The following is a 16,928-nucleotide window of genomic DNA, read 5'->3' as shown; positions in this document are numbered from 1 at the left end:
TCTATATCTCACCAGTTTCAGTAATTTATATTTTCTGGGAAATTTTCTAATTCCTTGAAATTTTTAGATTTGTTGCCATTAAGTATTCTTTTCTCTCCGTTACTTGTGGTTGTCTCCTTTCTTGTTCCTTGTATTTTTGCTCTTTCCTCTCTTATTTAGGGTGATTTGTCTATTTTATTAGTGTTTGGAAAAATCCAACTTTTGGATTTATTTATCCCTTTGATGACTTTATTGTTTTCTACTTTACAGCTTTCAGCTTCTATCAGTTGCATCCTTCTAGTTTCTTACATGCTGTTTTGCTACTTTAGGATGAATAAAAAGGTCCTTTACTGAAAAATATACAATTTTTCCATTGAAGGCATTTAAAGCTATGCATTTCCCTCTGAGACACCTTTTGCTGTATGTTATATGTTCATGTATAATGTGTGCTTTTTGTTGCTTTCTAGACAGTTTGTATTTTTAAAAATTTTCCTCTTTGATCCAACAATGTACAGAATTGTTTCTTGATTACTGTGCAGTTATATTGGTTATAGCCACACTTTGTTTCTAATTTACTGGATTATGATAATGGAATGTAGACTACAAAATTACTACTTGTTTAAGTTAATTAACATTAGTATTAATAATTATTATTAACAATTAAAAATAACAATAATTATTTTGGCCAAGTATTGGATTGATTTTTGTATATAGGGATAGACAACAAAAATGTACATTCTCTTTTTAAAGATGCTGTATAGGTCATCAGATTTTTTACTACTTGCATTGTTCAATTCCTCTATGTCTTTATTTTTGTCTATTAAAAATGTCTGGTTCTGAGAAAGGTGTACTAAAATCTCTATAGTTATAGTTTAATTTTTATCAAGCTCCTTTTGCAATTCTGGTCTCTGATTTAATGTTTGTGCTTCTGGCAATTGAGGCACAGAGTTCATCACCTCTGTATTCCTTCTGTTGTTGTTGTTTGTCTTCTTGGCTGCACTGCATGGCTTATGGGATCCAAGGTCCCCTACCAGGGATTGAACCCAGGCCCCTTGGCAGTGAAGACCTGGAGTCCTAACCACTGGACTGCCAGGGAATTCCCTATATTATTTTATTTTATTTTTTAAAATAAATAAATAAATACATTTATTTATTTATTGTTGGCTGCATTGGGTCTTTGTTGCTGTGCGTGGGCTTTCTCTAGCTGCAGTGAATGGGGGCTACTCTTCCTTGTGGTGTGCAGGTTTCTCATTGCAGTGGCTTCTCTTGTTTTGGAGCTCGGTCTCTAGGCGTGCAGGCTTCAGTAGTTGTGGCACACGGGCTCAGTAGTTGTGGCTCATGGGCTCTAGAGCGCAGGCTCAGTGGTTGTGGCGCACGGGCTTAGTTGCTCTGCGGCATGTGGGATCTTCCCAGACCAGGGCTCAAACCCGTGTCCCCTGCACTGGCATACAGATTCTTAACCACTGTGCCACCAGGGAAGTCCCCCCTATATCCTTTTAATAGAGTTTTTTGTCATTACAAAATATTCTTTTGAGTGCTTTTAATGTTAATACCACTCTGATATTGACATTTCAATTCTTGCCCTTTTTTGTTTACATTTGCCTGTTTTCTCTTTGCTACCCCTTTATTTTCAGCTTTTTTTGAATCATGTGAGTTTCTGTAACAACACATTACTGGATTTTGCTTTTCTAAACACACCTCTCTGTTTTGTAATGGTAGAAAATTCAACCCATTCTCATTTATTAGATAATGATGGGTTCCCTGATCAAATTCCTTACTTTGCTTATTATGCTTGTATTTATCTTAACGCTGTTGTTTCTTCTTTTTCCTTTTCCAAGTTTTTGCTGATTTGTTTTCTATTCTGTATTTTTACTATTCTTCCCTGAAAGTTTGGTTTTCTCTGTGATCGATATTTTTCTGCCCCTATTGGGGTACATTTCGTTGGCTCAGGTGGGCACTTAGAGGGTCCCCTCCTCCACCCCACCCCCAACGAGGCACACTCAACACTGATACTGACATTTGTTAAGAGGCTTGCACCCAGGGGCAGGATGCCCTGGGTTCTCAGTTCTGCCATTCAGCAATAGCATGACCATAGCCAAATTACCTACCCTCCTTGAACAGGAAAACATAAGACAGGCAGTGGTGCTCCTGCCTGTGGTGTCCCCCCTTCTCCTTAGGCTTCTGGGCTAGGTTTGGGCCTTACCTTTCTCAGAGCTGAAGAATCAAGAGGAGGGGATGGAGAAAATGACCTTTTTCATGTCTTCGGCCCCCACTCCTCTCAGAATTCTAGGAAGGAAATTCTCAACTTCTCACTGGTCTTTCATTTCTGTGAGACAGCAGGGTTATCCTTTCCTCTCCTGTCCTCAATGTAACAAAACACAGCAGAGTGCCGAGGCTTTGCCTGTGGACATAGGAGAGGTGGGCCAGGAACCCAGTTCTCCCACCTCCAGCCTTAAATAAAGAGGGGAATCTTCCATCTTCTTCTCTCAGCCCTTTGAGTAGCAGAAATGCCCGTATGATAGAGCTGGAATAAGCAGGAGACAGGAAATTGGAAGAGGGACCCACAGAGTACAGGCCCTGGGGAGTCTGGCTTTACCCAAGGTCTTGAGGAAGCAGCTGCAGGCCTATACTTCATCCCTTACAAACTGCCTTAAAAGCCAAGAAACCCTCTGGTTCAGATCATGCTTTGACTGCTACCGCCAGGTCTTGGGACTTGCCCTCAAAGAACTGTGTCTCAATTCTTTGGTTTTCTCCCAACGATTTGATAGAGCGGGAAGGTGGGAAGTATCGTATACCATCTATTTCTACACCTTTAATTTTGTGATGCTGCAAAATTTTTTTCCATTAGGCAAAACTTTGAACTCCTTGAGGGCAAAGGCCGGGCTCCTATACCCCTTCAATCCCTACTCAAGAGTCACGGAAGTTGGTTTGTTGCCTTCTCCTGCAGGCTGTTGATCACTAGCTGAGGCCAGCCACCCGGAAAGCCACTCACCTCCTTCTGCACACTGCCACCATCTGGGTCCTGCGACCTCACAGGACCATGGTGCTCATTTCCTGCTCACCCACGGGTTCTGAGGTACTCTCCGCCTGTTCTTCCACTGCAATACTCTCTTAACGCTTCATAAAAATAGTTGCACGATAGAAAAGAATACATATATATATAACAGAGTCACTTTGCTGTACAGCAGAAACTAACGTAGTAAATCAACTATACTTCAACGAAATAAAAATAAAAACAATCACCACACACACACACACACACACACACACACACACGAAAAAGTCCACAAGCTCCCTGGGGACAGGGAAAGGGCTGCTTCTCTGCTAGAGGCCCTGTGACCAGTGTTCTCACTGAGGGGTGAGAGGAGGGAGGTATGACTGGTGACACCCTCCCCAAACCAATCAACAGCTGCCCTCCCCCCCCACCCAGCCCTCCTCCACATGTGAAAGAACACCAAACAACTCTGTTCAAAACAGTTTATTTTATTTTATTTTTTTTTTGTCAGACAAACACATTGATTTCTGGACCACAGTAGAGGATGGAAACCTTTCACAAACTTATTTATTTGAAAATACAAATATAAAATTATACTTTCCACATCTGTGATGTGAGAGACTGCCATCCACATAGTAATTTTTTACAACAGGGCTTTAAGAAAGCCACACACAAAGACCTGAAAGATGCTTGAGATATATATATATAGATACATATATATGTATATATATAAAAAAAATACTCACTACCAAAGTTGTCATCAGTTTCATACTAAAGTATAAAAGTAAGGGTGAGGTCAGCCACAGTGCTAGGGAAAGTTTTATTTAGATACATTGATGTCCACATGAAACGCTTAGACTTGCATCCTATTACATATGGAATTCCGAGTTTACAATACACCATGAACGGCAGATTGGCTAGCCCACGCTACTCAAGAGGACACGCACAGATTCCACACAGGATGGTACAGTATGTACAGAATACAGTAGCAGAGAGCCTTCTGGAAGGCTCTGAAACTTTTGTCTCTCAGTCCCCATCCCCCTCCCCCCCGCACGCCCCTGCCTCCTGGAAACAAACTCTTGTCCGAGACAATACATTCTGATCATTCGATAGCCAAGTGTTTGGATTAAGGTTGCTTCCCCAGAGGGGTGGGTTCTACGTATATATTTTTGTTTTAGTTTACTTACTTTTTTTTTTTTTTTGGTTAAAAAAAAAAAAAGAAAGAAAAAGAAAACAAACATATACAGTATTAAAGTATTGCTTAACGTACAGCGTCTCCTTGTGTAGTGTCGGTGCCCAGGACCGGGCTGAGCTGACTTCTGCTTCTTTTCTGTTTGGAGCAGGGGGATGGGGGAAGCCTGCCAGCATCTCTCTTCCATGTGCTTGCCTGCATCTGTCCCTCTGCTCTCAACACCCCCCACCCTGCTTTAGCCTTCCTTGGCAGGTAGCCTGGCTTGCGAAGCACATTAGAGAAAGCAAAAAACTCTTCCCTGCCCCACCCAACCCCCCAGCCTCCCTCTGTCCCTGCGCACCACTCCCAACTGATAAAGAGAAGTATGTTAGTGTTTCTTTTGTAAACAATTTCATATGCAATATAATACAGAAAGCATGGCTGACCTTCAATAAAAAAAATATAGTAAACTATATTGCTTTATTCTTGATTATGCTGCAGTGAGTGAATGGCAGAATGAAGCAGTGTGGTGGGGTGGTGGCTAAGTCCCTAGCCCTCGTTTGCACTAAAGATCAAAATAGGTTTTGCTTTTCTATTTGGAACCAAAAAAAGAAAAAAAAAATTTTTTTAATCCCCAAATGAAAAGAGAACCAAAAAAAAAAAAAAAAAGCCCAAGAAACAAAACAAAATTGAAAACAAAAACTGAACACCTTTCAGGTCATTAGAACCAACAATTACCCAATGATTTTTATACTAGTCTAGCAAGATGTGTGTAACATTCACTGGCTGTGAATTGCTGTGCAGTGAAACATTAAATGACAGCAATAGAGCCATGCTACCTTAAAGTCCAAGCTACGAGTTCAAATTAAGATGAAGGTTATGAAGGATAGGAACATAAAGGCCTGTTGGGACTTCGTTTGAATCAAGCCGATGAGCGACTGGGATAGAGAGCGAGGCTGTTTGGTTTTCCCAGTGGGTGTGAGGAAGGCCACAAGCCAGGTGGGTGGAAGCTCCTGGAGAGGAGACCTGGAACTTGGTCGTCCCCACCAACTCCACGTCCAGGTAGAACCAGGAATGGGTCCAGGAGCTTACGCAACTCACTCTCCTCTGTGTGGGAGGAGAGGAGTTTGGGGGCCCCAGGCAGATGGATCTAGAAGCCAGAAAGTCACCCGGTGGCTACTTTATGATTCCGGGGAAAAGCCATCAGCCAAGAGGGTTTCTCCCCCAGGGAAGGTGAAAGGTGGTTCCCATGTTCGCCACTGAGCTTAACTGAAACAAAGACAAGGCTGAACGTCAGTGCTAAAATAATTTACAAAAATCTTCCAAAATGGACTTCTAGATGAGTGGGGGACTAACGTGAACCTTAACCTAGGTAGCCACATTAAAACATATCAGATTTCCACGAGATTTGTGCTATGGGCTACTGGGTCTCTTCAAAAGGTATTATAAACATCTAAAACATATTCACACAGATTATCAATTTCTTCTGAGCATTCTTAAAAAAATATTTTTTCTCTTAGTAAAATCATTTTAATATACCATGCCTTCCTCTTTTAAAAAATAAATTAAAAAAATCCAGTTTTGCATATCTAGCGTTAGCATTTAAGGTAGTATGGCACACCCCTTCACAGCTGGGGGGTGGGGTGGGAATCTACAAAACGCCGTAGAGTCTACCGGCATCTGAACATCGTGAGACCTTGGGTTAGCTGAAACCACATCAGATCAGCAGAAATAAAATTAAAACTTGAAATCGAAAAACAAAATGAAAGGAAAAAACTGCCCCCAAATTATTAGCATTTTTTTCATAAATAAGAGAAAGTTCTATCCTTACTGGTCCTAAATCTGAATAACTATGTCTAATTTTTTTAAACCTTAATTACCTTATACCTATCAATATGTACTAGAAGAAAGAGGAGAAAAAAAGTCACTACACTAGTACCAGGACAGCACGCTTACAAGATAGCCATTTTATACATTATTAACAGACAATGATCAACAAAGAGTCTTCTATGAGGTGATGGGGGATGCAGAGAAAGGAAGGGTAGTACAGTACATCATCAACATGGACAAAATAGTAATTAAATTCCCTAGTCTAGACACTGAATTTCTGGGAATTTATTGTCTCTTTTTTTTTTCTTATTTTGTTTTTTTTTTAAATAAAACTTCTATTTTGTTATTTTATTACTTGAACAAGTTTTGATGTTTTAAAAGCGCCCAGCATTTTACTTAGCCTGGTTGTTTGGAAATAAAAAAAGAAAGAAAAACAAACAAAAAAAAACCCCTCACCAAACAACCTAACATTTTATTGGAAAAAACAAAGAACGTGATTTTTTTTTTAAAAAAATGTTGCTGTTTAATTAAAATTGAAAAAGGCTTTTTTTCTTTCTTTCTGAGTTAGCATTTTGGAGCCTTTTGCTTGAAGATGATTTTACCCTACCATGTCTGTGAATGTCTACATTAGTCTACTTTGTTAGTAAAATTTATAAAAATAGGAGTGCAGCAGCTCTTTATAATAAATGTCGCATTCAGTGTCTCATACTGGCTGTGCCTTAAGTACCAAATTTATAAACGTAACAATTTAAAAAATATTAATAAAACGTCAATATCACATTTTAAAAAAGAAAAAAATATATATCCACACTACAATATGTTTTAATGCCATCTATTGAGTTGTACTTCTATAGTTGCTGTTGCCGACCTATGACCAACATTAAAAAAAAGTTAAATTAAAAAATATCCTTCATCATAAGTATCTTTCCCCATCTGAGGACCATATATTATAACAGCCAAATGTTCAACATGTGCAAACAGGAAACGGTCAGTTTTTCCCACCAGTCACAGTGCAGCGATGTTTATACTTTTTATTTTTTTAAATTCTGTTTACATCTACAATAAATTAAAAAAAAATTCTTCCATAGCCTCTCTGGTGATACTTGCAGCACTGAGGTATTAAAAAAAAAAAAAAAAAAAAAAGAAACAAAACCGAAAGATTGCTTTCCTAATTGGTAAATAGAAAGTGAATGGAGAAAAGGTTTCATTAATGCAGGCTTATCCACTCCTGGCCCACAGGCCCCCAGAGCTGGGGGCAGATGGGGAACAGGGGAAGAAGAGAGGCAAAGTGTCCTAGGGACCTTTGGAGGTGCTGAAATGATTGGACGATAGAAAATGATCAAATATTTAAAAATTAAGACTGAAAAAGAATGTCCCCCCACCCCGCCCCACCCAAGCCAAACAGGTGTGCTTTGAAACATTAAATATGTTAAATATTAAAATTGTAGCTTTGTTTTTAAAAAACGTCTTGGGAAAAGCAGTTTTTCATATTTTAAATAAAAATCTAACTAGACGGTAACGTTGGAAGCTGTGCACAGACGAGAGGTTAATATGCTGGTATGACACTAATACAGTTCTTAGGTCTATCACACAGACAAGAGGAGCTAACCAGTGTTCTAACTTGTCGTGGGGTCGGCCTGGCAGCTGGGTGTTCTTCGGTCTCAGTCACTGACTGGGTTTGTTGTTACTCCCCTCCTCCATCCACAGAGCATCAAACTGCCGGGGACCGACTCCCTCACAAAAATATTTTTGATTCTCTCTTTCTTAATAGTTTCTATGTAGTTAATGGAATTGTATTTACAACATTTCTTTTTTTAGAATTCACAACTGCAAAAAACCTTATAATATCACCTCTTTCAACAGAAAAAAAGCACTTATAGAAAAGGAGGACACTCAAAACATCGTCGTCCTTACCTTATTGCCGAAAATAGATAGGTTAACAAAGAGACAGCACAAAAAAGAACCGCTATAGTCTGTTAATTAGCCTACTACATCTCACTTCTTATACAATGCAAAGTAGAAAGTTGACGCCCACCTCCCGCTCCATATTTCACAACCTCGCTTCTGTGTGTGCTCAAATTCCACCTGAAAATTCATACAGTCTCAGAATTGGTACCAAAATATTGAGAGTAATATTACCATCTCAGCATCCTTGAAAAGTGAGAACAGAATTAAAACAAGCAAAAAAAAATTTTTTTAAGAAAAAAATAATACCTTAATATAACAATTATACTATGGTTAGCTTTTAACTAGATATTAAAGCTATATGACTACTGCACTAAGTCAAAATCACTACCAAATGTGATCTGAAGAGATTTAAAAGGAGAAGGGGGAAGAGAGAAGAGGGAGGGAAACCATCAAGAAAAACAAAAATAAAACAAAACCAAAATCATGGGATATATACACATTTAAAAGCTGTTGTCTTATATTACAGCAGATTCATGAGATGATGAGATGCAGTCAACCCTCGATCCGAAGTGAGCCATCTCTGGTTGGGATGGGGAGTGAGGCTGGTGGGGGAACAGGTCTGATGACATCACCTAAACAAAGGGCCACTCAGAAACTTCGCCCAGTCTTGCCTGGACATCCAGGTATGCTCTGCAGGGTATAGAAGGTCGAGGGTGTCCAGAAGAGAACAAAAAGTGGGGGTGGGAGAAGAAAGAAGAAATGTCAGGCAAGCATACCATTTACTCCAACTTTTTATTTTTTATCTTTTTCCCATTTCTTTTTTTTTTAACATCTTTATTGGAGTATAATTGCTTTACCATGTTGTCTTAGTTTCTGCTGTACAAAAAAATGAATCAGCTATATGTATACATATATCCCTATATCCCCTCCCTCTTGAGTCTCCCTCCCACCCTCCCTATCCCACCCCTCTAGGTGGTCACAAAGCACCGAGCTGATCTCCCTGTGCGATGCGGCTGCTTCTCACTAGCTATCTATTTTACATTTGGTAGTGTATATATGTCCATGCTACTCTCTCACTTCGTCCCAGCTTAACTAGAGCTTTCAAAGTATGGCTACATTGGGCTACTGAGGACATTGGAAAATGGCCAGGCTAACCGCTGACTGGGGTCACAGCCTGAGCTGTGACATCGGAGCCACGCCTGCTGCTGGGGAGAGGGCAGCTCTGGTTAAGCTTCTGTTTTCAAAGCTTAATGTTTAAAAACTTCTGTCTTTATGAGATACCCATCAATGACTGTCAATAACTGAAAATGCTAATTTCTACTAAAAAAAATCCTATTACATACCAAAGACTCAAGGTCAGGACACATAAAAACATTCACAACAAATAACCAGCTTTGGTTCTAGGAAATAAAAACAGGCCCGGGATTCACAGACTTGCCAATCGAATCTGCCTGAATGACTGTGAGCCTGGGCCCCTCCTTCATGGATGGTACCAAATGTCTGAGGGTCACCTCTATTGGGGACAAAGTGTGTGTTTTGGTGCGGCCATGTGACTCGATTGGCCCACTTAATCACTTTGGAGGGGGCAGGTGGTTACCTCCACTCTCATCTATTCCATCCTTCTGAGTCCTAAAGGTGGATGAGGGAGGCTGCGCTGGGGGCAGCCTCGGCCCTCCCCCGACCCCCATGGACACGCTGCAGAGGCCTTGGAGGGTGTGGGGAGGAGATGGGAGGAAACCTACACCACCCTCCACTTCCAGGGGAGGGAGGGAAGAAGCGCTGGTAGTTGTTCAATCCCCTCATCAACTGATTCTACAAAGGGCTGGTGCCACTTTCCATCCCCAACGTTCTCGGGTACATCAGTCTGCCTTGCTCTCAGAGGAATCTTAGTTCCCTTGGGGCCCCCAGACCCAGCTTAATTAGTCGTGAGTAGCTCTCCTTCACACTGTTAGTGGCCTCTGGCTCCGGCCGGCCAGCGATGGCTGGGTCAGTGCTGGAAGGGAAGTGTAGGCGAGGGGTGGGGAGAATTCACACACGGGGTTTATTTGGTTAAGAGAGGCAGTTGCGTTAGTTGAGGTGATTCCTTAGCAGCAATATTAGAGAAATTCAAGAGATTTATGGAGCTCAGCTCCACCTGGTCCCCCAGCTGGGCCCACCCTGCTGAGTCCTGGCTGGCTCAGGGGCCCGAAGCAGCCCTCTACACGAGGGGCATCCTGCTGACTGCAAACCAAAGTGGCAAATCCATCTCCGGCCTTGTTCCTTTACGTCCCAGCTCCTGGAGTGAAAGGCGTTCACACCCCAGCTGGGATTCTATGAGTGGGACCCATTCCCAGGCCTTGGCTGTCGCCCTCTCTCTTCCAAAGAAACAGACTCATGTCTCAAGACTTCAGACTAACTCGCTAACACGGGTCACGTTTAGCTCTCGCGAGAGAACCGCTCTCCTTGGTGCGCTTCCCGAGAATGATGGATACTCATTTTCAATGAGAACGTGGCAAGAGGCTCCCTCACTGACTGCCCCAACCTCCCCTCTCCTCCACTCCACCCCTTCCATATCCCCATCAAAGTGATTTAAAAAATGTTTAATTAACTTGAGCTCAGTTTAAAAGGTTAGGAAACTGGCAGGGATCCAAGTCCACGTAACGCAGGTGATGTCGTTAATTTAATTTGGTTTTCGTGCGGTAATCTGGATAATTACTCAGCAGTTACTGGCAAAAATGTTTTCTTTTCGCTAAAAGATGGAGTCTGGCTGTTTGACTGCATGAACCCCACTGGCCGAGCCCAGCGAGCTCTGGGGAGCTGAAAGGGCCCAGCAACCCACAAGGCCAGCTCGCAGGATCCTGCCCGCCCTCCCACCTCCAGGCCTGGCAGAAGCCCAGCGGTTCCCTGCCTCCGTCCCCCTGGGACGGGCACAGCACAAAATCTCCTTCCAGTTTCCCATACTCTTGATTGTATTTCAAGACAGAGAAAGATGAGGGGTGGGAAAGATAAAGAAAAGGAATCAAAAGAATCAAAGAAAAAAAGTGGGGTCATGCTTTAAGCTGGAGGAGGGATGAGAGATTAAAAGACTGGATTGTTTTGCCCCCCACCCCCCTGAAAAGGGGTCCAGAAAGAGGAAGGAGAGATGTGGACGTGAGGAGACCAGGGCCGTGCGTACTTGCATGCCCAGGGCGCATACATGTACGGACACGCCCAGCGGGCGAGACACGTGGCAGAGAAGGTAATACCTCAGAGTGAGATGGCAACGAAAGCACCTGCTCAATGGTATCCATTTGTAAAGGCCGTTGCAATCAAAGGTCCCTAAAATTGCACAATTGTTAAGGTCATCAGCACACTATACATGGGAACAGATTGTCATATTCTGGGAAAGGAAATTATCTCTAGGACTAGACTGTGGTTGCCAGCATGAATATGTAATTCTGAGACACCGTGCCACGAGGGGCCAGAATGACATCCTTCCCAGCCCCGACTCCCCACCCCCGGCCTGTCCGCTCACCCAGGGGAAAATTGAGAGCCAGATTCACAGGGGTGGGTGGGTGATAGGAAAGGGGGGCTTGCGCCGAAAACGATGGGCACTGTTGCCCTGAGCCCCAGCGAGCAAAGATAACAGTGTCTCTGTCCACAGTCCCAACGGCTCCAGCTGGGGAGAAAGCAAGGCCCGTGCAGACCAAACGTGACGATGTGCTTATTTCAGAAACCATCACAGCACACAGGTCAGAGACCGAGGTTTTCATGAACAAATAGGGTCTGTGTTTCTGGGCACTGACAATGGAAATGAGCTGTGTTCTACGTGGTGACAGACGGTCTCCCAAATTGATGCAGCTCTAAGCTGAATACTACTACTCTGGATTTGGTACTACAGCTGATCTGAGGGGATTTGACTTATCAAACTACTGCCTTAAGTGATATTGGCTCGGGAGTGGAATTGAACAAGGACCCGGACCGCACAGGCCTGGGATGGCAGAAGTGTGTGTGTGTGTTTGTGTGTGTGTGAGTGTGAGTGTGTGGAGAGTGTGTGTGCATGCATGAGAGTGCACAGACGTGTGTTTGAGGTGGGGATGGAGGACTTCTAACACCAGGGTCAGGGACGGGCTGCCCTGGTGCCCAGACCGTCTGCCCTTGTTCTGTTCTCCCCAGCACAGCTCGGGAGGCAGGGCTCTCCCGACAGGGACATGACCTGGGACAGCAGACACTCCCAGCTCAGCTCAAAATCAAACTGACTCCAAGATGGTGAGGTTGGCCGATTTTCTGTTTTCCAAATGGAAGGGACAAGCGAGTAAGTGGGCTCAGGCACATTCATGCTCACACACACTGCGAGGGGGAAGAACAATACAATCTGAAAACAGCATGCAAATCTGTTAAGCAAATTTCCATTGCCTGGATTAGTGCGATTATAGAACCACAGAGCATTACAAATATCAAATGCATCTGGCCTTCGGGGGCAGGCGCAGCTACAGAACGCAAATGGGAACTTATTGGAACCTGGAAACTGTAAGAAACATTAGCGGAGGAAACCTCCTGGGACAGGGCTTGCACCCCACGCTATGTCCCAGGCCCCGGCGCTGCCCCTGGACCTCGGGTGGTGACCCTCCCGACTAAGCTGCTACCCTGTGGGGCGGGTCCGTAGCTCCAACGTCCCGGCGCACCTGAGTCTCCAGGAGGCCGGGATCGAGGAGAGGGGGCTGATACTGAGGCTCTACTGTGAGCCAGCAGCTGACATATCCTGTTTCCATTTATTCTCTCACAATCTTTTGAGGGAGGAACACTTATACTCGTTTGACAGCCAGGGAAGCAGAGGATTATATACGTGGCTCAAGGTTGCATGGGCTGGACGTGCTGGAGTGGTGATCTGAACCTGACCTGCCCACACTCCCTCCACTCACCCGTGGCTGCACACCGTGCCTGACCCCCAGGTGCTCAGGAAGCACCTAAACGAAGAAGCTTCAGCCCAGGATGGCTGACATGATGCGGATGGGGGCCCGCTGCCCTCTCTTGGCCTCCCACCTCTGGGCTTTTCTGGCACACTCGCCCCGGGGTGCCACAGGACATGGGCAGGAGGGCAGGGGCAGGAAGGTACTTACAGCTATGCCGTGGCCGAAGCCTGAGCCCGGCTGTGGGCTGGCCGCACTTATGTAATTCCCCACTCCGGAGTCCTGGCTGGCAGGGCCGTAGAGATCGGCGACAGGTCCTGGGCTGTTGGCCCCCGGGAAGCCTCCGGGCCGCGCCGGGTTGGAGCCTGCCGGGGAAGCGGGCGCGCCAAAATTCGGTTGAGCACTGTAGCTATTCAGGACTGGTGTGCAGAGAATAGAGCTGGGTATGAGGCCAGAAGCCACGCATGCACCGGTCATTACAAGCCAAACACTCCAGAAAAACAGCTGAGGCCCAACTTCTAACACTGAACCAAGGCCATGCGAAGACATCAGCAGGGACTCAAGAATACTCAGCCCAGGCTACTACTAAGAAGCTCGGAGCTCCAAAAATAGAGAGAAGAAAAAAACAATCATTCAACACACTACGGCAACCAACCGGAGGTGCTTCACTGCCCACCAAATTATCACAATAGAAATAGAGGTATATATGGAAGAGAGAGAGAGAAAGAGTTTTTTTTTTTTTTTTTCACATCTGAACTGATGCTCATGCAGTCTTGTCTAGATCTGGGCACGTTGAGACAGCATTCACATCCCATGCAAACTACAAAGGAACTAGTTTTAGACTACACATTGTGTTAATATTGATATTAAAATGTGACAGGAAACAAAGCAATTTGTGTCCAGGAAAAAAAAATCTTTGGGGAGGGGATTTTTGATTTACTTTTTCTTTCACTTTTTCTTTTTTGGTTTGTTTTTGGATCCATTAAATGACAAATTTGTTTTAAACAAAAAAAAGACAAAAAAGATCTTCAGCGCCCCTCCCCCCCCACCAACCACTTCCCCCCTCCCCACTGGCTACTCCCTCCCTGCCCACCCCTCCCATTTATATCCCTGTATGAACGTCATCAATACTGAACGTGGTCGGAGGATGGGATATGTCATGGAAAACTTGGGCATCTTAACATAACAGTAATGATGGTGGCAGAGGGTTCCCTTCTGGGGTGGAGAGCTGGGGATGGAGGGAGGGGATGGGGTGGGGATGGCGAAGCTGGAGGCTCTGGGGCCGAAGCTGAGTGAATGCCAATGATTCTACCGGACACCCACACACTCACCTCCTGCAGTAGAAGGAAAGGGGGGATTTAAACTTTTTTTTCCTTTCGTTTAAAAAAAAAAGACAAGTATGAATTCAGAGCATACTGACTGAACCAATTTATCACTAAAGCATATCTGACCGAAATGTCTGCTTTCTGTTGGTTATCTCCAGATATAGACTCCAGACAGGAAAAGAGCTAGGAATGTACCTTTGCTACAGAGAGATGGGACTTCACACCCACAGACGCTGAGAGTGGCAGTGTGGAGGGGGCAGTGGGAGGAGACACTGCCTCGGGCTCCCTCCCTTAGCTTCCCCCAAATTCCATCATTCCCTCCCCAGCAAGGGCCACAGCCTGTCAACCAGGTTCATTTTGTCTCATCTTCATGTCCCTTTAGTAGCTTAAACTTTTTCTTTTCCCTAATGGAAAAAAAAAATTTTTTTTTTTTAACTGTAAAAATAAGTTCTCATTGATTTTTAAAGCTCAAGGTGAGTCTGGGGCTGGCCAGTTCTGGGCTACCACTAACCCATCTCAAAGAACCAGACAATCTGGCTTCCACGCATTTCCATGGCTCCCAGGGGCTGCTCCTCCCAACAGCCTTCTCCCTCCTGCCCCCCTCGGCACTTCCCTCTGCCCTGTGGCCACCCGCCCTCAGTGGCAGAAGGGAAGAACATCTGCAAGTCTGCTCTGGGCCATGGCCTTGCCCCGCGGACCTGTGGTTGGAGCCCCTTACTTCTGGGCGGGGGGACTGAAGAGCCAGACGTGGATTGATTTCTACCCACTTGCTGCCGGGATGGGAAGAGACCGAAGATGCACTCCAGCCAGGCCAGTTGGAGACTGGGACGGGACACGAAGATGCAAAGGAGAGCAAGCCACGCTGGGCCTGGCTCTCGACTCAGCAGAGAAAAGGCAAGCTGCTACCTTGGGATGCCCTCTAGGGCAGGAGGCCCCAAGCTCAGGCCCCTTGGAAGCTGTGCTGAGAAAGGAAGAAACTGGCCAATGGGAAGAACAGGTTAAAGAGAAAAGAAATCACAGAGGCTTTGAGCAAGTGACTTGCTCATTTGGGAAGCCACCGGCAGACAAAGGGGACGGGATTTTTGAATACAGATTAAACTTGCAGATAACGTTTGGCCTTGCTCACTCACGGAGGCTAGCAACAAGCTGCGAGATTCAAAAGGCAGCATTCTCTCGGTCTCACACACTTTCTTCCTCCGGGCTAGGAAAACTGAGGGAGCTCAGACAGCAGACTCCTGGTTCACCCAGGCAGCTGACCCCGCTCCTATACCAAGTAACCAACAAAGTATCTAGCTGGCTCTGTTTCAGGGTGGAGAGCAGGGGTGTGGGCAGTGGGCCACGGTGCAAGATAGGAAGACTTTTTGACCCCTTTCTCCTGTGTCCAGATGAGGATCCAGGAGGACAGTGGGCAGCCCTACCTATCTAGAAGCCAGGGAGAAGGGACGTCTCCATCTTGGCTTCTTCCAGCAGGGGGAGGGCCATCCAGAGACTAATCCAGCCAGAGGAGGCAGCCTGGGAGACAGGAGGCGGCATGTCCTGAAACACGCCCCTCCGGAGGCTTAGAAGACAGGAGGGCTGGTGGTATTTGCCCAGCCCCCGGCTACCTCTCACGAGCCTGTGTGCCCAGGAGGCCTGCAGCTTGAGAGTTGGCCTGAAGGGAATTTCACAGTAAGCAGCTCTTCTTAGGCCTACGTTGCCCCTCCGCTCTCAGTCCTCTTCCATCAAATGACACCAGTATCACGGTTGAGAAGGCACTGTATTAAAATGCAGCTCTAAAACCCCAAGTCTCGCGTGAATAGACACTTGCCCTCCTAATGCCGGAGCCCCAGCTCAGAGTCACCCTGCAGACAGTCCCCAGCCAAGGGTGAAGGATCAGGCTGTGGGTTCCCGCCGAGGGTGCAGCTGGCAGGCAAGAAGCACCTGGTCCTGGGCTGGTCCTTTCTCTCTAGGCTTCTGGACAGTGGATGCTGCACCCTCAAAGGCTGAGGGCATGGAGGGGCCGGGTCTTTGGGCCCCTTGGTCAATGACTCCCTCTTTCTCTGTGGGCGGAAGACCCAGGCTCCAGAAAGCATGTTAACAAGCCAATGGGATGGCCCGAACCCACGATCTCCGGGAATGCTCTACCCAGCAGTGGCTCTGCTGCTCGGGAAGAAAGGGGCAGGGCACTGCGCACGCCAGCGTGCCGGCGGCTGTTCCCGCTGTCTGATGGTGGGAAGGCATTAGGGACAAAGCGATTTTCTTCTTTCAGGAGGTTCGCACTGCACACTGGCTGGTTACACAGTAAAGGAGGAGGCCCTCCCGTCCAAGCTGTGACCTTGAGAGGAGAGGCAGGGGGAGAAGCACGACTCTGAGCCCCTGACCTAAGGGTGCTTTCTGTTCCAGTCACCCCTCAGTCAATTTTCAATGGTCTGTCTCCTTGGAGGTTGCCTCCAGGCTCATTTTGAGGGGCCAGAAATGTCCCACAGGCCAGGATCAGTTCAGGAAGAGGGGATGGGACATTATTCTTAACCGGCAAGGACGCCTGTCTCCTGCTCAGCTAGGGGGTGTGTGTGGGGGGGATGGGGAGGGAGGGAGGGGTCTCAGTATGTGCTGCTGAATAAACAGTGCTGAGATTTATACATTGGACGTTCTGACTCCTGTCCCAGAGGAGGACAGTGTCCTGCGAACACCCTGGCGTTTTTGCAGCAGAAGCTGTGAGTGCCAAGTGGCCTTGGGCGAGCCCGGGGCCAAGCTGCAGTCCGGGGGCTTGCTGTGAGGGAGCAGGGTCACTTTCCCATCGGCTGCTCTGGGCAGCGCCCACAGCGGTGGTTTAATACTGGGCAGGCTCCTCTTTACGCCTCGCCCTGTCCCCC

The 16,928-nt window shown here is 46.0% G+C and overlaps 1 protein-coding gene across 3 annotated transcripts in view; it reads right to left on the bottom strand.

Moving 5' to 3' along the window:
• Nucleotides 1-3,442: 3,442 nt before the first annotated feature.
• MSI2 (musashi RNA binding protein 2) overlaps nt 3,443-16,928 on the bottom strand; it is a 390,324-nt gene continuing 376,838 nt past the window's right edge. Inside the window, exons 12-14 of one of the 3 annotated variants that reach the window (XM_027087142.1) lie at nt 12,962-13,116; nt 11,108-11,180; nt 3,443-8,573 (exon numbers count right to left, since the gene is read on the bottom strand). In XM_027087142.1, the coding sequence (XP_026942943.1) occupies nt 11,139-11,180; nt 12,962-13,116 (197 nt within the window). In that variant the 3' untranslated portion in view covers nt 3,443-8,573; nt 11,108-11,138. Of the gene's footprint in view, nt 8,574-11,107; nt 11,181-12,961; nt 13,171-16,928 lie in introns of all 3 variants that reach the window. The other 2 variants (XM_027087140.1, XM_027087141.1) reach the window with 2 other exon arrangements.

This window comes from Aethalodelphis obliquidens, unplaced genomic scaffold (genome assembly GCF_003676395.1).
Source record: "Aethalodelphis obliquidens isolate GAN/ISIS:26980383/991018 unplaced genomic scaffold, ASM367639v1 scaffold58, whole genome shotgun sequence".
NCBI classification, from domain to species: Eukaryota; Metazoa; Chordata; class Mammalia; order Artiodactyla; family Delphinidae; genus Aethalodelphis; species Aethalodelphis obliquidens.
The sequence above is the reverse complement of the archived record's forward strand: the minus strand, read 5'-3'. Positions and strand labels throughout refer to the sequence as shown.